Here is a 22885-nt window from a genome sequence, read left to right on the forward strand (position 1 = left end):
ACTGCAGTTAGTCCAGAAGGCGGCTGCGCGAGCGATATTGGGTGCAACGAGGTACACCCACGTTACACCTGTCCTCTGGGAGCTGCACTGGCTACCAATTGGTCTCCCGATGCAATTCAAGGTGTTGGTTATCACCTTTAAAGCCCTACATGACTTAGGGCCAGAGTTCCTTCGAGACCGCCTACTGCCACATACCTCCCAGCGGCCAGTAAGATTGGATTGGATTTATTATTACATTTAATGATCCCACAGATTGGGCCTCCTTCAGATGCCATCAGCCAGACAGTGTTGGCTGGCAAGCCCTCAGAGGAGAGCCTTCTCTGTGACTGCTCCGACTCTTTGGAACCAGCTACCCCCAGAAATCCGGACCATACCCACTCTCATGGCCTTCAGGAAAGCTGTAAAAACTTGGCTGTTCCAGCAGGCTTGGGGCTGTTGACCCCACTATTGAGCTCCAGCCCCTATTAGAATGAATGTATGTGTGGTGTTGCTGTTTTAAACCGTTCCTTTGTTATATGTTTCGTTATGTTTGTTTTTTCTCTTTATTTTTGTAAGCCGCCTGGAGTCCTTCGGGATTGGGCGGCATATAAATGTGGTTAATAAATAAGTAAATAAATAAATAAATAAATTCCCAATAAAAAAAATCTCTGGTTTAAGATCTATGTGGTTGTGTATCATTTTCTCCAACCACATGTGAGTTTTAGTCCAGTAACTTTTGGCTTCAATACATGTGGTTCAATCCACCACATGTGGTAATATGAGCCTGGTGCCTGATGACATTTTCACCACTTTTCTGGTTTATTCTTGGACACTCTTGCAAATCTTTTTCGTTTAAAAAGTTTTATGTTCCATTTTATCATTCACATACACTCACATATATACTGTGCATAGCCGGCGCCATACAACATTAAACAATAATTGCAGCAATTCCTCTTGTCAACAATACCCAAAAAAATACAAACCCAAAATACCTCTTCCCCTCTCCATACACCTCTTTCTTCCACCCCTCTCCAACTTTCTATCTTCCCTTCATCATCCTCCTCTACCCTACTTCCCCTCCCCCTCTACCACTCCTCTCTCCCGATCCACTCCCTCCCTTCCTTCTCACCCTCCCTCCCACCCTCTCTCCCGTCCCTCTCTACCCGTCTTTCTTCTATCCCACTCCTCCTCCCCTTGGTGTATTTCCACTATATGTCAGTGTACTTAACTTATCCTACTTTTACAGAGAAATTATAGAAAAACAGTATACATGTGAAGTCATATTACATTGAAACCTAACCTAGTATACGGGATCCAGAACCCACCACGGATTACTACCATAAGCAGAAGAGCCTCTAACTTTAATTTTCTTTCTTCTAGACCAATGGTTTCCAACCTTTTTTTGGCCATGCCCCACCTAAGCCTCTTTAAAATTCTGATACCCCTCCGGTGACATATAATTCTTACTTTACTCAAAACGTGAACGCTACTCATGCGGAGGAAGCCTAAAAAAGCCATTAACTTGGTTTCAACAAGATTCAAATTGCCCCAGTGGTGGGTTGCATCCGGTACGCCCTGGTACGGGCATACCGGATCCTGCCCGGAGCACTGGGTACCGTTCCGGTAGGGTGCTCCGGAGGGCTCACCTGCTTGCCCGAGCTCCTTACCTTAGCCAAGGTGGCACAGTGGTTAGGGTGCAGTACTGCGGGCCACTTCAGCTGACTGTTATCTGCAGTTCAGCGGTTCTAATCTCACTGGCTCAAGGTTGACTCAGCCTTCCATCCTTCCAAGGTGGGTGAAATGAGGACCCAGACTGTGGGGGCAATATGCTGACTCTGTAAAGCGCTTAGAGAGGGCTGAAAGCCCTATGAAGTGGTATATAAGTCTAACTGCTGTTGCTATTGCTATTACCTGTGCTTTAAGCTTTTGGTGCTTCCGCGCATGTGCATGGCACATGCAGTGCCTGTGCGATGCTCCACCGAGCAGCTGGAGCATTGCGTAGGCTTGGAGAAGTGCCATTTGATGCTACAACGCATGCGTGCACCACACACACATGCGCACGTGCCACGCACATGCATGTGGGTGAGTCAGGGGCTGTTCCAACCGTACCGGTACCGTACCGGTTGGAACAGAATCCGGACCCCACCACTGAATTTCCCCTATTAAAAATCAAATTGCCCTCCTGTGGGGTGTGGGCCCCACATTGAGAACCACTCTTCTAGACACAGCCTCTTCTCTCCTCTCTCCCCTCCCTCTTTCTCTCTTCCAATGCCCCTGCAGCTTCCTGATGCAAAACAGGAAGTGAGATTGCTAGTAAAAAGTAAAGTGCAAAGCAACAGATTCGCATTAGCAGTAAAACAGTCTCTCTTCAAGTGAATTACTCTCTTCAAGTGAGTCAGTCACCTCAGCAATCATCAAGAGTAACAGCTAAGTAATCTGAGCTTCTGTGTAGAAGCTCCCCACAAGAAACACAGCTCCAAGGTTTTGACCACAACTTGGCACTGACTTCATGGCCCTGTTATGATCAGGAGACAGAAACACGTGATCTTCATTGAGTCTGGGAGGGAATAGAAAGCCTGGGACTTTCTCAGTTCTGAAGTTAACTGAAAATAGTTCCTGCCCCCCCCTCTCTCTCCCCCCCTCAAAAATGCCTCCCCCGGTCGACTGGCTGGCACGCACATGCGCACAACAGCTAGCATGCCAGCAAATATGGCTCCATATGTCACCTGTGGCACGCATGCCATAGATTCGCCATCAAAGGTCCTTAGAATATCAGTGAACTCGGGGAGCAGCAGCAGGGGGGAGATAGATTTCTCTTTCAGGATCCCTTAGGATCATTTTTTTTGCAAATGTAGCGGTGTTTAGTGCTGCATCTCCCAGAACTGGCTGTGGCATCGTCATTCAGAAACGCACAGTCTGCCCCTTTTCCCATGACTTTCAACCTGCAATACAGTAGAAGCAGAAATTAGGCAGTGCAGAGTATTTCCCACAGAGCAGCACCAAAGGAGTTCCAAGTTTACAGTTCATCTAGCTCAGAGTTCCCCAAACTTTCTGGGTTAGCGGCCCAGAGCGGGTTAAGGAGGATATTTTGTGGGACAGCCAGATGGAGGTATATGTGCGTGCATACGCACCCGTGACATTTGCAGCAAAACTCGCACAAGTGGGGCCACAAGCACCCACAAAGAGGCTCACACGAGTGGGGCTGTGACCACCCACGATGACGCTTATGCGAGGGACTGCAAGCACCCGCAACAACTCTCGGATGAGGGGGGCTGCAAGCACCCGCAACAAGGCTCACAAGCGCCCACAATGAAAGCCTCGTTGCAGGTACTTGTGGCCCCACTTGGGAGCCTTGTTGTTGCACAAGTGGGGCTGTGAGTGCCGACAATGCTCATATTAGTGTTCCGAGCACATACGTAGATGCGCATGCCCTGGCCACCCACTCACATGGCCTGGTGGCGATTAAGCCATGGGCCGGTAGAGGGCTGCGACCCACAGTTTGGGGACCACTGATCTAGCTGAGCCTTGCCTTCACAAATATGAGAATTCATGAATTCATCTATTGGGAAGAGTTCATTGTACAGTATATCTTAGATGATTAGGGGACTGGAGGCTAAAACATATAAAGAACAGTTGTGGGAATTGGGTATGTCTAGTTTAATGAAAAGAAGGACTAGGGGAAACATGACAGAAGTCTTCCAATATCTCAGGGGTTGCCACAAAGAAGAGGGAGTCAAGCTATTCTCCAAAGCACCAGAAGGCAAGACAACTATTCAAGACAACTGGAACTATTAATCAGTGGAACAACTTGCCTCCAGAAGTTGTAAATGCTGCAACACTGGAAGTTTTTAAGAAAAGATTGGATAACCATTTGTCTCAAATATTATAGGGTCTCCTGTTTGAGCAGGGGATTGGACTAGAAGACCTTCAAGGTCCCTTCCAACTCTGTTACTCTATTATTCCAGTGAGCTCAGCATTCTGGACTCTAAGTGGAATTCTGAACATGGTATTTACACAGGTAGTCCTCAACTTACAACCACAATTGGGACTAGAATTTCCATTGCTAAGCAAGGCAATTGTTAAGCGCATTGATCCTGATTTTATGACCTTTGTTGCCACAAGCGGATCACTGCAGTTGTTAAGCGAATCATATGGTGGAATCGGCTTCCCTCATCTATTTGGCTTGTTGGAAACCCATCAGGAAGGTCCCAAATGGTAATCACGGGACCCCAGGATGCTGCAACATCTGTTAACTGGTTCGCCAGGAGACCCAGGGACCCCACAGCGATATGGAGCTTATCCACTGGTTCGTTTGATTGCTGTCTCTTTGGGTTGGGGATTTATTGAGTTTTGTATTTGCATTGGGGTTTTATTTCTGTAAGCAGCCCAGTGTCAGTATGAGTTGGGCAGCCATATAAATTTTTCCAAATAAATAGATTGGTAAATAAATAAAAATTATGAATAAATAGATGGTAGTTGCCAATTGACCAAAGTTTGATCATGGAGATACCATGATGGCTGTATTTGCAAGGGCCACTCATACAATCAATTATTTCAGTTCCGTTGCAAGCTTAAATGGCAGTGGTGGGATTCACATTTTTTTTACTACCAGTTCTGTTGGTGTGTCGTGGGTTGGTGAGCATGGCAGGGCAAGGATACCACAAAATCCCCATTCCCTCCCCACCCCACTAACCTGTTTTCCAGCTCGGTTCTCTTGTGCAGGGCAATAGAAGAAGACCCAGCCAATCAGCTGGGACTCGGGAGGCAGTGAATAGATGGGGGTGGAGTCAGCCAGAGGTGGTATTTGCCAGTTCTCCTAACTACTCAAAATTTCTGCTACTGGTTCTCCAGAACTGGTCAGAACTGGCTGAATACCACGTCTGTTGAACGGTCACTAAATGAATGGCCATAAGTTGAGAACTATCCATATTGCATTTTGAGTTATATTAGTAGGGCCAAAACATTTTAGAGGGCAACTCCTGAATGCTGGCAGCCAGGAGGCTCTTTCTAGGCTCGGTCCTGAGCTGCACACAGCCTCAGTGGAGGCATTTTACTTTTAGCCCCTGCCAACTGAAAGGGAAAGAGGAAGTCTCACGTTGCATTTTCTCCATCTAGCCACTTCCAAGGCTGATCTGGTTCTCTCCTGAGGCCGATCCAAAAGACATGGTCTCTTATGAGCATCGTCACAAAATCCTTTAAAAACAAAGGTTATACATATTGGAACCTTGGATATCTTTTGAACAGTAATCTAACCGTAATAAAACATAGCTAGATGCTCCTGTAGATAATGGCAAAATGAGAGACCTGCATCTTGTTAACCGCCTCCCCTTTTATTTATGGTAGCCAAAACCATCATTACTCACCATTTCATTGTCTGTAATTTTGGCCAGGGAAGCATTGTGCAAAATACAGACATTCCTGCTCTCCATCCAGTTCTTTTCCTCCCTTGAAAGATTGTAGCAGTGTCCCTGATGTGCAATCCAATCAGGTGGACATGTAACAGGTAAACATTTTATCACATCCTTTTGGTGATTTGATGGCACTGATCTTCCTAGAACAGAGAAAAAAATGGAAAGAATAGACATTCATTTATCCAATTCCATTGCTGTAGGTGGGATAGACCCACCCTGATGAATTATAACCTCCTAGTGAGTTCTAAAGAAAACCCAGTCTGGATAAGAAGCCCCATGTTCTAGCACAGCAGTCTCAAACTTTCTGGCTTTGTGGACTGGGAGGGAGGGGGGAATGCCTCCACGCAAGTGGTGGGCAAATCTGTGCAGCTTCATTTTCACAAGTGGCAGGCACATGCACACACTTCTCACACAAATGTAGCTGCACATGCTTGCTTGCCTGCTCCTTGCACAAGTGGAGCCGTGCGCATACGCCCAACCACTGCTTCTGCGGCCCAGTTTTGAATGCGCCACAGCCCAGGGGTTGGGAACCCCTGCTCTAGCAGTTGTAATTGTTGTGGCCCAACAGCGACCAGCGGAGCTAGAAGCAGATTCGGACAGTGAGGAGGTTGGGGAAGAACGTGGGTCAATCCTGGAGTCTGGGGAAGGCTTTGATGAGGCCAGAGCCATATGCAAATTATCAGCTGCCTCCAGAGTTAGACATCAGTGAGGCAGACAAACAGCTGGTGTACGCATTCAGAGGATTCCCAGATGAAGGGAACAGCTGAAGAACAAGGGTCGACTTGGGAGTAAGGCTACTGGTGGACAATGAATGGCCCCTCCCAGGGGAAATAAAAGAGGAGACAAAAGGGGGGGTGGAGTTTGCAGGAGATAAGAGCCAAGGTGGCGCAGTGGTTAAATGCAGCACTGCAGGCTGACTGCTAGATCAGCAGTTCAGCGGTTCAAATCTCACCGGCTCAGGGTTGACTCAGCCTTCCATCCTTCCGAGGTGGGTAAAATGAGGACCCGGATTGTTGTTGGGGGCAATATGCTGACTCTGTAAACCGCTTAGAGAGGGCTGAAAGCCCTATGAAGCGGTATATAAGTCTACTGTTATTGCTATTGCTATAATTACTTTATTTTTCAGAGTATAAGATGCACCTTTTCCCCCCAAAAAAGAGGCTGAAAATATGGGTGTGTCTTATACACTGAATACAGCATTTTTTACCACCTGAAATCCCACCCCTTCACCAAAACGACCATACATAGCTGTAGGAGGCTTTCAGAGAGCTCCTGGGAGCTAGGGAGGGCAGAAATGAGCAAAAAATGGGCCAGGTTTGCACAGTGTAAAAACTTTTTCTAAAATTTGTGTCTTCAAAACCTTGTTGTGTCTTATATTCCTGTGCGTCTTATACTCTGAAAAACACGGTAGTTCGCTTAATTGGTTTGTGACTCTCTGAGACTCCTTGCCAGGTTTTGCAGAAATCAGCCTGTCATCTCTCCAAGCCAGATGAGATCTGTGACTGTAAATCCTCCCTTGAAAGATTTTGCTGGATGTGAATGAGCAGAATTCACAGTAAATTAATAAAAGGGTTTTTTTTGTTGGGACCAGGAGTTTGCTTCATTCTCTCGGGAAGCCTAGATCAGAACAGTAATGGCCTTTGTCCTGTAATCCTCAGATTATTAATCTGGACCTGAGTAGTTATTTGCATGCTGGATTTGCATCCAAGAAACCAGATGCAAATCCATTTATTCAGCCATGAATCTTTTTGTGGGATTTTCCACCAATTTGGTCAAGTTACAAAACTCATTGATACTTTCAAGCAAACACAGATATTTTTTCCCCAAACAAAGGAATTGAAGTTTCCTTACTAGAGAAAGTGCAGTGTCTAAAACTCAGTACAAGGCCAACTCTATGTTCCTGACCTAACTGCAGAGGTCATTCGGCTTCATGAAGTCACGCAAAGAAACTTTTCATGAGGGCAATATTAAGATCTGGATTCCTTACCCTGAAAATAAACCAGACAGATAATGAAGATGAAGATGATGTGGGAAATGACAGATACAATTATTACATTTCTGTGTTGATCGCAAGCCGATTGGAATGTCTCGAATCTCACTATATGACAAAAAGAAGAGAAACAAGATATATCAGCATTCATATGCTACACCAAAAGGAAGCTAGAAAGGAAATCTGGAAATTCTTAGTTTTCCTTGAGCTGAAATCTCCAAATAAATATTATACACTTTTCTAAATTGCTATGGTTTTCTTGCTTTTTGTTTTGCTTTTTTTAAAAAAAAATCCACACCTAATACCCGTATTTTTCAGAGTATAAGTCACTTCCGGTTTGCTCGTAGGGTCATTTTTCGTCCTCCGAAGCCTTCGGAAGGCCCCTGAAGGTTCCGGAGGGGTTAAACTGCCTCTACGAGCAAACCAGAAGTCCGTTCCTGAACTTCCGGTTTGCCCATAGGGCCGGTTTTTTTGCGCTCCGGAGGCTTCAGGGAAGCTCCTGAAGCCTCTGGAGAGCCCCCGGGGGGGGGAAGAGGCTGTTTTCACCCTCCCCAGGCTCCTATAAAACTTCTGGAGCCTGGGGAGGGCGAAAAAACCATGCAAACAATGGGGGTCGTGCCTGTCATGTGTGCGTGCACACTGGGGGGTTGCATATTGCATTATGGGTGCCGCACGCCCACGTACATCCCCCCTGCTCTCCCCGCGCTTATGGCACACGAGTCAAAAAAAGTTCGCCATTGCTGTCCTAAAGGCTATGTACAGCCATTTTGGTGAAGGGGTGGGGCTTCTGGGGCCAAAAAAATGCTGTATCAAGTGTATAAGACACACCCAGATTTTCTGCCTCTTTTTTTGAGGGGGAAAAAGGTGTGTCTTGTACTCTGAAAATTAGGGTAGTTCTCCTCTTGAGTCAACCAAAATGTCACTCTCATCACTCAAGTCTGATTAAAATAAATTGAGGTACAGTCCAATGTTTTCATTGAGGGGGGAAAAAAAAGGCTTAGGAGTTCCTGACCTCAATCTTTTCCTAAAGAACTGGAACCGATTATCTCCTCCTCCTGTCTTTGGAGGGATTCCCACATGGGCTGATAACTTCAGTTGAGGGGTGAATATCTCTTGCAGGATCCAATCTGGGTCAGTCACTGGGACCAGAGGTTTTGTCTTCCAAGCTTTCGGACTTATGCTGGAGCCCATCCTCAGGGAACTTTAGCCTTTTCTGCTAGAGACACATTCCCTGTGGTTGGGCTTCAGAACAAATCCAAAAGTTCGGAAGATAAAACCTCTGGTCCTGGGTATCCTGGGACACAAATATTCCTCCTTCATGGTGGATACCTCTACCATTTATAGACCATGTTGTGGGCACTGTCTCAAAATGGCTGAAAAGGCACCTCCCCTTTCCTAAAGGCCTGCCATGATGATGTGGCCAATCACAAAACAGAAGTATGAGGTTCCTCTCTCCACCTCCTCAGTCTATTCTTTCACACCATCTTGACTTCATTTTTTGTGGGAAATTGGGCTTGAAAATTTTTTAGGTGTAGACACCCTACTACCGTCCGTCCGTCCTTCCTTCCTTCCTTCCTTCCTTCCTTCCTTCCTTCCTTCCTTCCTTCCTTCCCTCCCTCCCTCCCTCCCATGCTTTTCCTTCCTTTCTTCCTATCTACCTGCCTACCTACCTACCTACAGTACCTACCCACCTACGGTCCCTGGAACAAATCCATTTTCCCTCTTCTCCTTTCTGCAGCATCCTGGACAAGGAACATGCCCAGACAGATCCACGCTGAAATCTATATTGCTGACTTACCTCTCTCTCATTCTGAAACTTAATGTACATTTGATGTAAACCACTTGTTAAAACTTACTAGAATTTTTATTCCCACTCTCTGTGATCACATTTGCTCCCTGGTTCCCTGCCTCATGAAACAAAATTCAACTGGCAAGGGCCAGGAAGAGGGCTTTGTCCCCACCCAATTGCAAGGTGGCCCCTATCCTCCGGCCCAAATGTTGGGATATAATAAAATAACTCCTCTCACCTCCGAAACGATGCGCTAAGGGCGAGAGACAGTGGCGCTGCTGGCTTCATGTCTCGGGTCTTAACCACTACAACCAAAGTGGCTGCCTTGTTCTTAATAATGCGGGATACAGTACATATAATCGATTAAAAGCACACAACCACAAAGCGTTCTTACTTTTCCGTAGTAACGGAGCAGGTGGGTTCTCCGTTGCACTGGAAAGCTCTTCAATGGAAACGCAGGAAGAGCCGGGACTGCTTTCCCTGGTCCAGTCCGAATGCTTTGAAAGAAAATGCATAATACCGGCTCCGTCTACCGCTCGCTCAATCCGCAAAGTGACGCGCTTCTTCGTTTTACTACGAAGCTCTCCTCCTCCTCCTCCTCTTGCTGATTGGCTGGAAAGGTAAGAACACTGATATCCCCGAGCGAGTGCCAGTGAGTCATGGTCCTCTTTGGTCTAAGAAATGTAGAGAAGGTGCACTGGTTCTGTAAATTAAGCCCTCTTGCTTGACTGAGAGGAGGGGAATACACTTAAGCCCTGGTTAGTTAAATCTTCATTCTAGGATTTCCTAAGTTACAGCGAAACAGCATCATGAGTCACACTGAGCTGTCGCGGATAATATTCCACAATTTATCCCCATTTAGGATTACATTTCTGATTTACCAAAGAAATAACCGTCCTTAGCTAAAGAGTCGCTGAAGACTTCTTGTTGTACTCTCTCCATAGGGGTTTGCTTTGCATATACAGTAAATATTATTTTGGCTTAAATTGTTTTGGATATAGTTGTTGGGATAAAGAGATCTGGCGAGGGATGAGGTAGTAAAGAAATGATTCATTAAAATTATAAGTTCCTGCCTGGGTCTTCGCTATAGTTCTTTTTTTTCCTGCTGAATGTATGACTCAGGGATGGGATATGAACCTAATTTCTAGACAGTAATTCAGGTGTTGTGTTTCTCCTGTGAGTGTGAGGGTTGGTGTTTGTGGGTGTTGTTACATGGAAAGTTGTTTCAATTAACCTAGCCTTCAGATTCTCTGATAGGCTCTCCTCCTTCTTAGCTTTTGAAGATTGAAGGATCAGATGATGGAATGTATGTACAGATGAGGCCCTGTCTGTATCAGAGGAAGGGTCATATGTGGAGATAAGACCCAGTTGTGGATGGAATGGACAGGAGGGTGCGGAATATGAATTCTGATAAAACATTTTCTCTTGTCTTCATTTCTTTGCCTTGGCAACTAAGAGCTTTACTCCTTTCCTGTCTCTCTCATTGAGGAAGGAGAGTGGGGCTGCTGGAGGGAGGGGGCTGCCTCAGATTAAACTGTTTGTTCTTTTATTCTGTTTGCAACAGGAAGGGGGAGCTGCACATTAACAGCGAGACAGAAGTTAGCATCTTAAAACCACTGAACAGGATATTAGGAACAAGGATAGCTCATTTCTAAGAAAAAACCCCAAACCCACATAGCAGGCACATTTACAAGATACCATGGCCTGGGATGAAAAAAAAGTGGTGTGACAGTTAGTTATTTAACATAACAAGCGTAAGGATTTGGGGGGGGGGGGCTGAAATCCAAATAACCAATCAATATTATCTGTTATGCATGCATTATTAGGGGAAGGGCAAAGGGTTTAATGTGACCATCCCTTGACTATAAAAACTGCTGTAAGATCCTAATCTTGGCCCTTGGTTAGCTTTTCAAACCAGGGTCCTTATATCTTGGTACCAAAATAAAAGTATAATTCTGTATCACACCTTGTGTCCGGTGACTTATCGGCTTCAACACCAAGCAAGAGCCTAGTTTTGGGGACAAGAAGATCAATTCGGATTCTGAATTGAATCCAACTCTTTTGACATAAAGTGGATAAGGGAATGTCCTCGACTTCTAGCCATTCATTTAGTGACCTTTCAAAATTCCAACGGTACTGAAAATAGTGAGTTATGACCGCTTTTCACACTTACCACCATTGCATGGTCGTAAAAGTGTGATTAAAATTTGGATGGTTGGCAAGTGATTAATATTTACAACAGTTGCTTTACTAAACTCCGTTACGTGGCAATAGGGATTCGAACTGCCGAACTACTGAGCTTTCTGAAACCCATAACCAAATCTTTTGTATTTTGAACAGGAAAGACAATCATTGCTCTGATTAAGATCTGAACATGGTCACTTTGATATAAATCTGATCAGCAACCATTTAAGGTTACAAAGTTCTCAGGATGTTACTTACGACCATTGTACTATTGGAAGAAATGTCCTTCTGGGTTTAGTTCCAAGTGGGGAAAAAGACACTGGAAACATGGAGGCTGCTTGGAAAGATGGTTTTAATAGTGGACAGGACCAGATGGCTTGAGCTCCTGAATAGAAAAGGGGGATCACATGCTTCCAGATGTTGGGTGAAGGAGAAAAGAGAGAGTGAGATGTTGAAAGTTCCTGGCTTTATGCCCTCTCTGGCCTTTGACCTTGATTTTGTATTCTGATTGGTTGTCAGACTCCTATGGGTCCATGCGGGGGGCAACTCTGTAGGCTGTCTTGAGTCCAAGTTTGAGCATTGCTTCATCCCAGGTGTCCTGTGGTGAGATGGGTAAAGGGCTAATACTATCATACCTTAATCCCATCGCCCTGGAGCTGAAGGGGGAGATCTTTGTTATGTAGAATAGACTGGCTCAGGAATTTTAATGGCCCATTGACAAAGGTGGGGGCTATTAAGAGTGAGTCTGTTTCCTGCCTAAAAACATGTTTCTCCATTTCTTATCCAGGGAAATATAATATTCAGCCTTTTCAATATTTCCCAGGATATTTCATTTTTCTAGGAGAGGGGTGGGTTTCAACTTCCTACAGTAAAAAATACCTCTGTCCACACACGCAATAATCACAGCAGCTTGCATTTCCAACTGGTTGCCAAATGCCCAGTGATCATGTGATTGCCATTGTAATCTCCTCTGCCGGTTTCCCCAGACAATCAGAGAGAAGGTGACAGGGAAGGTTGCAAGTGGAGAGGAGAGAGGAAACCCTTGTGGGAGGGGGGCCTCTAGGAACAGAGCTCCAAAAGAGACTCCAGGTGTGGCTTTTTCTTTTTGGAGATTATTTTGGCTGCTTAGTGACCTAGCTTTGGTGGGGGTGCTTCTTGTTTGAGTGAAGACTAAGAAGCAGAATTTGATTTTCTGAGATGAAACACAATGAACAGGGAATCAGCTGAAGAGGTAGTTCTCATTGGATCAATATACCTGCCTACTGAATCATTATTTATTTCTTGAACAAATTTGTACAGCTACCAAACTCACACATAGGTGACTCTGGGCGCTTACAACATAAATCTCTCACACACACACACACCTATTTGGAAGTGTTGACTGTACAGTACAGCTACATGCCAGGAACTCAACACTCTGGACTCAGTTCAAGTGGAGTTCTGACCGTGCTTCTCGTACAGGAAGTCCCTGACTCGCAACCACAATTTGGACTGGAATTTCCGTTGCTAAGCAAATGAGTTGTTAAGAGAGTTGTGGTTTTTTGCCACGGTTGTTGTGAATCACTGAAGCTGTTAAATGATTTTAAGAGTATCCAGATGTCCTTGTGGACTTTGCTTCTTGGGAAGGTTGAAAATGGCAACCCCATGACCCCAGGATGCTGCAGTCATTGTAACTATTTAGCCAGCAGATGTGGCGACCTAGAAGGGCGACACAGAAGCTATCAACTGGTTGGTTTCATTTTTGAGGTAGAGGTTTATTGGGTTTAGTATTGTTGTTTTAATTCTGTAAACTGCCCAGAGTCACCATGAGGGGTGGCCACATATTTTTTTCCAAATAAATAAATACATACCAATTTCCAAGAACCCAAATTTTGATCAGATGATCATGGGGATTTGGTGGTGGTTTTAATTGCAAGGATCAATCATAAGTCATTTTTTTCACTTCCATTTTCACTCGGAACAGTCAGTAAATGAATGGCTGTAAGTAGAGGAAGACCCATAAGGCATTTTGAGTTACATTAGTACAGCCAAACATTTTTAGAGGGCAACGACTGAATGCTGGCAGCCAGGAGGCTCTTTCTAAAATCAATCTGCGTGATCAGTGGCGGTATTTTCCTTTCAGCTGTTGCCAATTGACAGGAAAAGAGGAAGACTCACGTTGCATTTTCTCCATCTAGCCATTTCCAGGGCTGATTTGGTACTCTCTTGAGGCTGATCCAAAATACATGTTCTCTTGTGAACATCCTCACAATAGCCTTAAAAAATTGTGTATGTTACAATGTTGCATTGTTAGATTCCCAGCTGAATTTCTGCATGACCCGTCAAAACCGCGGTGCACAAAAGCGCGATCGACGAAAGCGCGCATTTGATGTCATCACAGTGCGACGAAAAAAATTAAAAATTGAAATAAAAATTAAATTAAAGCAAGCCGATTCACATAAAGGTAAGGGTTAGGTTTAGGGTTAGGGTTAGGGTTAGGTTAAGGGTTAGGGTTAGGTTTAGAGCGTTAGGGTTACGTTTAGCGTTAGGTTAAGGGTTAGCGTTAGGTTTAGCGTTACGTTAACGGTTAGGTTTAGGATTAGATTTAGGGTTAGGTTTAGGGTTAGGTTTGGGGGGGTTAGGGTAAGGTTTTCGCTTTATTTTTACATTTTTCGATCACAGCGTGATGTTTTCGTCGCGCTGTGATGACGTCAAATGCGCGCTTTCGTCGACTGCGATTTTGTCGTCCGCGGTTTTGTGGTGGAACCGAATTTCTGAACTTACAACATACGCTGAAAGGACCAAAACTATATTTAAAACAGTAATCTAACTCTAATGAAGTTAGTAGTTCCTTAAGTGAGGGGCAAAATGACAGAACCTTATTATGTTTTTTCAAAGTAAATATTAAACCTTTAGTAGAAAGTAAAACTCTGATTATCCTAGAATGGTTGTCTACATTGGCATTGTCTACAGTTTTACTTTGGGGTTCCTGATTCTATCTCTGCCTCTGAAATTCACATCTTTAAAGCATTTGGGGATAGTTATCGGATGATTCCAAGTTTCTAAGCAGGAGAAAATGAAAGAAGCAGATGACAGTGATTTATTTCAAGGATGTTTGAACCAATAATTTTTGGGTTTTAAATTTTCTGTATCAAAAGATTTTGCTTTATGAAACTCAGTTTTGAACCTGGACACAATTCAAAGGATTTTGAAGCTTTTGTTCAGAAAAGCATCTAAGGAGAGTTGTTTTAGTAATATCAGGAGAAAATCCTTTATCTTTTTCATGTTGTAGAAGAACGAGCACCATCAATGAAGTAACATTACTACTAGGAACTGATTTATCCTGGACAAAAACAGTTTCACTGCTCACCATTTCCTCCTGTGTAATTTTGGCCAGGGAAGCATCATGTGAGATACAGAAGTTCTGGCTCTCCTTCCAGTTCTTTTCCTCTCCTGAAAATTTGTAGCAATATCCCTGGTGTCCAATCCAATCAGGTGGACATTTAATGGCACTAAGGTTCCTAGAACAGAGAAAGATGGAAAGAATAGACACTAATGTATACAGTTCTGTTCTTATGGGTAGAATGAGACCACCCTGCTGAATTAGAACCATTTCTCTGAAATGGTATAAGATCATGATGGTGAACCTATGGCACGCTTGCCACAGGTGTCACGTGGAGCCATTTCTGAGGGCACGTGAGGCGTTGCCCTGTCAGCTGCAGCATGCACGCGCCTGCTGGCCAGCTGATTTTTGGCCTTGATTTTTGGCCTTTTCTTTGCCCTCCGGAAGCTTCCCCGATGCCTCCGGAGGGCGAAAAACAGCCCATCACACGAACCAGAAGTTTGGGAACAGACTTCCAGTTTGCACATTGGACTATTTTTTGCCTTCCTAAGGCTTCAGTGAAGCCTCTTGAAGCCTCCGGAAGGCAAAAAACCACCCAATGTGCAAATCGGAAATTCGGGAATGGACTTTTGGTTTGTGCATTGGGCTGTTTTTCGCCCTCCCCAGGCTCTTAGAAAGCCTCTGGATCCTGAGGAGGGCAAAAAACAGACTATTTCCAGCCTCTGGAAGGCCTCCAGGGGGGCATTGGAGGCCATTTTCACCCTCCCCAGCCTACAAGAAAGCCATGTGCGCATGTGCGGGGCAGTGGGATGGTGGTGGTCATGCACGCATGTGCAGTGTGCGTGGGAGCATGGCATTGGGGGGCATTAAATTATGGGGGTGGACATAAAAGTGAGCACAATAGCTTGTATGTGTGCTTTTGGCATCCAAAGAGAAAAAGTTTTGCCATCACTGGTATAGGGTCTCCTGCTTGAGCAGGGGGCTGGACTAGAAGACCTCTAAGGCCGTTTCCAACTCTGTCGTTCTGTTGTGCTGTCTTTTCCCCCTTATTTACTATATAAACAGGCTGAGCATTGCAGCTGGAGGTGGCAATCAAAGAGAAGGTGGGATTTTTTGTTCATTAATACAGTATGTAGGATCTTGGTTTCCTGAAACAAATGTTTACCTGAATTGTCTTCCACCTTTGGCCAATTTCATCCTGCTTGTGTTCTTTGGTGTTGACCTTGTGTGATGAATCCAGTTTTGGGAAATATCTCCCCCTCCCTCCCTTCCTCCCCCCTCCCTCCGTTTGTGTGTGTGTGTGTTTAAAAGATTTCCATATCCTGAGAGAAATTCTGATAGAGTGCGTGTGTGTGCGTGTGTGTGTTAGCGTGTATGTGTCTATAAATTGTTTTTCCATATCTTGAGGAGAATTCCGAGGGTTTTGACTGAGTTACTGAGGTTTCCTAGCTTTTTAACCCTTTCACCCAAAGACTTGGCTGAAAGGCTCATGTGGTTCTTTGTTTGTGGCCTGGGGTTTCCTGCCGTCAAGACACAGCCAAGATTATATAGCCTGTGGTCTGGCTAGATATCATGGAGGCGTTTCCCACCCAACTGTGCAAACAATTCCATTCCATTGCTTATAACAGCACTCGGTTTCCAAGCATGTTTCATGGGTATCAGACGTGGGTTGCTGCTGGCATTACTGCTGGTTCAGCACGCAAAATATTTTCCCTCACCCCATGATGAGTTATTAATAGACTGTTATACATCTTAAAACCCCTTTTATTGCTCGTTTATTACTCGGTTACTTTTATTACACCTCCACTAGGCTGTTCCCCATTGAGGCCCTAAAGTGACTGGCTAGAATCAGGTCTTTAGGCCCTTATGAAAGGATAGGAGGGTTGAGGCCAGCCTCAGTGTTCAATTGAAATTGATTGCTGTCCAGGGCTGTGAGTGGGTGACCGTAAACTGAACCTGGAAGTGCGTGTAACAGCATTATTTATTTATTAACAAATTTGTTAGCTGCCCATCTTACCACAGGGCCATGATGACAAACCTAGGGCATCCCTGCCACAGGTGGCACGCAGAGCCATTTCTGCAGGCACGCGAGCCGTCGCCCAGCTCAGCTCCACCGCGCCTGTGCGTACGCCTCCCACCAGTCAGCTCATTTTCGGATCTCTGCCATGCATGCGGGAGACACATGTGCATGCACAGGGGGTCACGTGCATTTGTGGGGGAAGGCCTCTGGAGCCTGGGGAGGCAAAAAACGGGACATCTGGAAGTATTGGAAGTCCAGAAATGGGCCTGTTTCCGACCTCCAGAGGAGCTCAGGGGAGTCTGTTTTCGTCCATCTCCCTGGGGGCTCGAGGAAAGCCTCCAGAGCCTGGGGAGGGCGAAAACACGCCTCCGCCATGGTTTTTTTTTTGTGCGAGCATATGTGAGGGTCAGGCACACATGTGCACGGGGGCGCATTTCTTTGTGGGTGTGGGCACTCACACGCACGCTATCTCACATGTGTGCACAATTTTGGCACGCGAGGACAAAAAGGTTACCCATCTCTGCCACAGGGTAACTCTGGATGCCTTACACAGTTACATCTAAGCTAAAACATAAAAAAGTTAAAATCAAACATTTGGGGTTGGGGAGGGCAAGGGGAGTGTGGGGGAGGGAGGTGGGAACTTTTATTACTCGAGCAGCTCCCTCCACTTGGCTGTTCCCCCATTAAGGCCCCAGACTTACAGGCAGAACCAGATATTTAGGCCCTTATGAAAGAATAGAGGGTTGAATGAGGTCAACTTCACATTGGGGTGGGGTTGGGGGAGATGTTCCACCAGCTAGAAAAATCAGGGTTCATGGTGTGGGAAGTTAAAAGCCACCCTCCTCCTAGAAAAAATGAAGTATCCTGGGAAATATTGAAAAGGCAGAATATTATATTTCCCTGGATAAGAAAGAGAGAAACATGTTTTAGGCAGGAAACAGATTCACTTTTAACAGCGCCATTCTATTCTACATAACAAAGATCTCCCCCTTCGGCTCCAGGATGATGGGATTAAGACATGATAGTATTAGCCCTTTACCCATCTCACCAAAGGGCACCTGGGAAGAAGCAGTGCTCAACCAAACTTTGACTCAAAGCACAACCTAAAGAGTTGCCCCTGCATGGCCCCATGGGAGTCTGACAACCAATCAGAATACAAGATCAGGTTCAAAGGCCAGAGGGGGCATAAAATCAGGGACTTTCAGCATCTCGCTCTCTCTTTTCTTCTTCACCCAACATCTTAAAGCATGTGATCCCCCTTTTCGGTTCAGGAGCTCAAACCATGTGATCCTGACCACCATTAAACCATCTTTCCAAACAGCCTCCATGTTTCCAGTGTCTTTTTCCCCACTTGGAACTGAACCCAGAAGGACATTTCATCCAACAATGGGAAATGCAGCATGCCTCCTCTTCTGGCACGAATGGTACGAGCCAATCCCAGTAGAGTGAGATGGTCCCTCAAGTAACCTGGACCCATGTCATGAAGGACTTTAAAAGTGACACTTTGAATTGCACCCGGAAGCAGAATGGTAACCCATGCAGCTCGTGCAGCAATGGTGTTACAGGAGCCATTATTGGGGGGCCCAAAACTATCTGTGCCACCACACTCTGCACTTTTTTGACAAAAAACGGCCCCGTTTTCACAAAAAAAAGGGGGGGGGTTGGGAGGTTTGCAGAGTGCAAACATTTTTTTAAAATTTGCCTCTTCAAAATCTTGGTGCATCTTATACTCTGGTGTGTCTTATACTCCAAAAAATACGGTGCTTCTTTTGTCCAGTTTCTATTTTTGGGAGATAATCCTCTCAAGGGCAAGGCAGAGTTCCTGTGACTATGTTATTTCTCTTTTTCATTTCCTTCAGGCAAACTTTGGGCTGGTTTGTTGATTTAGCTTTGTTATATTTTTACAAGTGTGAATTGCTTTTGGCTGAATGCCCAGACATCATTAAGCTTATTAAGAGTTTTCTTATCTTAGAGTTAAGCTTATAAAAAGTGTTGTTTTATTATACTGTTGTGTTTGCTTGCTTTTCTGGTGTTATGGGAATAAAAATAAATACCTGGTAGGCAGAATTTTTTTCCCTATTTTGCTCCCCAAAAACTAAGGTGCCTCTTATACTCCAGTGCGTCTCATAATCTGAAAAATACGGTATATATCTCCCATACTCCATATATTCCCCTCTTCCATTTTCCCACAGTAGAAATTGTGGCATGCCTGAAGGCCCAATGTAAAAGATAGCTTCCAGGTCTGACATCTTCATCATTACCATCATTTATAATACTATATGGTTTTGATCACCAGAAAATAATTTGGCCATGACAAGGGGGGGGGGATAGAGGGACTGGGAGGGGGGGAACGGCAGTAAGTTTCACTTTCAGATCTCACGACTCAAGCCCAAAAAACCATAACTGGTGCATCAATTGAATTCAATTCAATCCTTTATTGTCAGAGTACATGTGCACAATGAGATTGGCTGAGCCTCCGTTTGTGCAAAAAAAACCCCAACACAACTCATATTGGGAAAAAATCCCTAGCCTAGCAAATCCTACTAACAAAACACCCAGTCCTATTGCATCATGTGAACTTATTGCAGGTCACACCAGACCCGATGTAGTTATTTTTCATTCAGGAGTCAGGCAGCCCACGGATAAAAACTGTTCTTCAGCCTGTTTGGGTGGCTGCCTAGGCTTCTATATCTCCTTCCAGGTGGTAGGAGAGGGCTGACCAGGTTGTGAGTCATCCCTGAGGATTTTCCTCTCTCTCCTAAGGCAGCGAGCCCTAGCGATGTCGATGTCGTCTAATGGTATCAGGGGAAAGGCCACAATGTTGTGTGCTGTGCTCACTGCTCACCACCCTCTGAAATATCTTTCTATCCGCGGTTGACAAGCCAACATACCACACCGTAATGCAATGAGTGACAATGTTTTCTTTCTTTTTTTTTTTAATACAAATAATATATTTATGAACAAAGCGTTGTCTGGGTTTTCCCCTTTTACATTGTCAGGCGTGCTTCATTCAATATCCAAGAAAGACATGAAATAAACACAGCTAAAGTGAAGCAAGATCTGAAGCAAAAAAGCACAAATGTGTACATATCAAACGTTTACCCAAGACCCTCCCCTCCCCACAGTTACCCCAACCCAATGTCCAATCTGCAACTCCCAAAGGTGTCATGTGGGGTGCATCTTCAAGTGGCTTCATCCAGCTGGTATGAGACGGTTGACCTTAACCAAACACAAGCCGTCATCACAAGCAGAAGATTGCGAGAACAAAACTCCCTTCATGATAATTCCTCCAGTGCCTAGTAAATCCCCCCCCCCCAAATACCATGAGCCCTGACCCTCCCTATTACTATGGCAGCCGATAGCAAGCAAGCAAAGAAGAGGCTGACATTCATCCTCTTTTATACATAATCCATTTTACATCATAATTCTATTTCCAATTTCAACTCTATTATTCTCTTCTCATTTTTCCCTTAAAATTTATTTTCTTCTTGTTATATAAACAATATCAAAGTTATACCAAATTATCATTTCATGATTCCTCTTTTCATATATATTTACCCTAATGAAACCATCTAATTATTCCTTTTTCTTCTATTCTTGTTCTTCAATTAAGCCCTTTTTTACTCTCTTCTATTTCCTGGTCTGAGTGCTCCATCTAAATTTCTAGTCTATCCTTGCCTTCCAAAGTTTCACACATATTTTTAACATCTCAAATAGTTATAGTTCATCATACCAATTTAACAAATTAACAGTTTTTTCATCATAGTTCTGTTTCCATTTCCAACCCCATTTATTCTCTTTCCATTTTAAATTTATTTTCTCCTTAGTACCTAAATATCACCAATTTCTCTTTAAGCTTAAACCAGATTGTCCTTTCCTCTTTCATATATTAACCTATTTTGCTATAAACAACATACATCCTCAATTTCAATTTTTACATAGAAAACATTTAGCTAACAATTATATTATTCTTTCCTATTTCCCTCTTAAACTTAGTTTTCTTAATATATAAATATCACCAATTTCCCTTTCAAGATTGAACCAAATTATCTTTTCTTTCATGTTAGTCTATTTTTATAAGCAATATACATCCTCAATTTCAATTTTTACACAAAGAATGTTTTGCTTAACTAAGATTATTATAATTCCCTTATATCTTAGTTACCTACATATCATTAGCAATATTGATACAATTCCCTTTAGCCTACTAATATATCCCTCCCCCCCCCTCCTCTTCTAGGCATTTTCTCTGGATCTCTCACAGATTCTATTCCTTCCAATTTTCTTCTTTGCTCCAATTCTCCTAGTTTCTTCTTTTCCTTTTTCTTATTTTTGTAATTCTTATTCCTTTTCTTCCAAGGCCTTTCTCTCCTTCGTGCTTTTATTGGTCTAGTAATTTACCCCAGGGTTTCCCCCTTTCACTTTTCCCTTCTTCACTATTCAATTGTTTCTTTTGGGGGGGGGGGGGCTTCCCCTTTGCTTATTTTTTTGTATCACTGTAAATCCCAGTAAAATCATCTATTTTTTTTATTTTCAGTTCCAACAGCATCTTCTCTCTCTTCATTTAAACTCTCTTCTTCCACCTTGTCTTCTTGGCCTGCATTTAAATCCTCTTTTACCCCATTCTATTTGCCGCCTAGTGTCCTGGTCTGCATTTCTGAACTTTTTTACAGTTTCACACACATTTTTTTAACATCTCAAATAATTCCTCATACATCCAGAGCTCCATAATGTCAGTAACTAATTTAACAATTTTTTTGTGTGTTTAAATGTTTTATTCATTTTCATTTTCAATTTTGTACATTCACTTATATACTGGATATTTACAATAATAATAATAAGAAAAGAAAAACCCCAACCTAAACACAACTCATAAACCCAACCTATCACTTTCATACACCCCTTCTTCTCCCCCTCCAACTTTCCTTTCTCCCTCCAACGATCACCCCTCCTACTTCCCTTTCCCCTCCTGCCTTCCTTCCTCACCCTCCTTCCCCTCTCATCCTCCTTACATTCCCCTCTTCCTCCCTCCTTACTTCTCCCTCTTCCTTTCCTCTACTTCTCACTATGGTGCATTTCTCTATTCCTTAATCTATTCAGTTACGCTAAAAAGAAAAAAGAAAGGAAAAAAATAAAAAGAAAAAAAAAGAGAAAAATAAAAAGAAAAGATAAGGATCAACAGTATACAAGTGTATTCTTCTTATTCTATATATTGAAACTATATCTCCACCCACCCACCCACCCCCAATGAACCCCCCTCCCTAACCCCCTCCGACTTCCCAGGTCCCACACCCGGCACAGTTCAGTACCATTCACCTTCAAAATATCTTATTAACAATAATAATGAAAATAAAATAAAAAGAACACTCCAAAAAAGAAAAAAAAAACGAAAAAGTAAATAAAAAAAATTTAAAAATCTTTTGCATTATGCTCAGCCTCCCATCATTCTTAAAATTTAAACAGTGTGAATCATTCCATTTATATTTTGTCCTCGTCCCTTACTTCTTTGATATTTACCCCCATCTTCCTGTAGACTCTCCAGATAGCCTTTCTTAACCTTATATTCAAATATTAGTTTATACAAAAATCAATTTATCTTCAAATACAGAGCAGTCTAATCATACTTTCGCTACTCATCTTCCTACCCTTCGTTTCACATCTCCATTCCTCCCAAGCCCAAATTGCATAAGATTAGGATCTCGCTCTTCACTTTAAAATCCTGAGCTTTTTATGTTATACTTCAAGCATGTAAATCCGTAAAATGTGTGCCCAAAATCCATACCAGTTCGTTCAATCCCAAGATCCCTTCATCAATATCCCGCTCCACCTTCCTTTCTGCCCCACTCCTCCCAACTCCATTCATCCCAAACCGCAATTCAAATAAATCTTAGCCCCCGCTTTCCTCACAGAAAACACTTCATGCGCAGTTTGGGTTGAGATTCAAATAAGTCTTGTAAAAGTCCCGTATAATATCTGTCTAGAATAAGCAATGCTTCTTTCCATTCCTCATCAGTACACAGCTTTACCATTTCATACCAAACAGAAATCCTAAAGTTTTAATCAGTCCAAAAGCTTAGAAAGTATTTTAAAGACATCGCTGGATCTATATTCTTTACTTTTCTGCCCTTTCGGAAAGAGAAGGCTACCCTCTCCCTTATAACCACGTGTCCCGCTGCTTTGAAAATATGAC

The 22885-nt window shown here is 43.7% G+C and overlaps 1 protein-coding gene across 1 annotated transcript; it reads right to left on the reverse strand.

Annotated features, from left to right (window-relative positions):
- Positions 1-2710: 2710 nt before the first annotated feature.
- On the reverse strand, positions 2711-10111 carry LOC148047862 (C-type lectin domain family 2 member B-like). The gene is made up of 5 exons (XM_087708176.1): positions 10051-10111; positions 7378-7488; positions 5343-5530; positions 5075-5172; positions 2711-2921 (listed from the first exon to the last, which is right to left on the reverse strand). Exons 1-5 carry the CDS (start codon positions 10109-10111, stop codon positions 2798-2800), a joined length of 582 nt encoding a protein of 193 aa, XP_087564302.1. The 3' UTR covers positions 2711-2797.
- Positions 10112-22885: the final 12774 nt, after the last annotated feature.

Source organism: Thamnophis sirtalis, unplaced genomic scaffold, assembly GCF_051295495.1.
Source record: "Thamnophis sirtalis isolate CommonGarterSnake01/CBP01778 unplaced genomic scaffold, rThaSir2_p1.2 scaffold_3, whole genome shotgun sequence".
Classification (NCBI taxonomy): Eukaryota; Metazoa; Chordata; class Lepidosauria; order Squamata; family Natricidae; genus Thamnophis; species Thamnophis sirtalis.

Excerpts from the sequence above, each read along its gene's own strand:
- LOC148047862 (XM_087708176.1), bottom strand. The coding sequence starts at position 10,111 with ATGGAGAGAGTACAACAAGAAGTCTTCAGCGACTCTTTAGCTAAGGAC. Across the intron at positions 7,489-10,050 it reads TAAGGACGGTTATTTCTTTG|TGAGATTCGAGACATTCCAA; the intron begins GTAAATCAGAAA and ends TTTGTCATATAG. Across the intron at positions 5,531-7,377 it reads CTGTCTGGTTTATTTTCAGG|GAAGATCAGTGCCATCAAAT; the intron begins GTAAGGAATCCA and ends TCTCTGTTCTAG.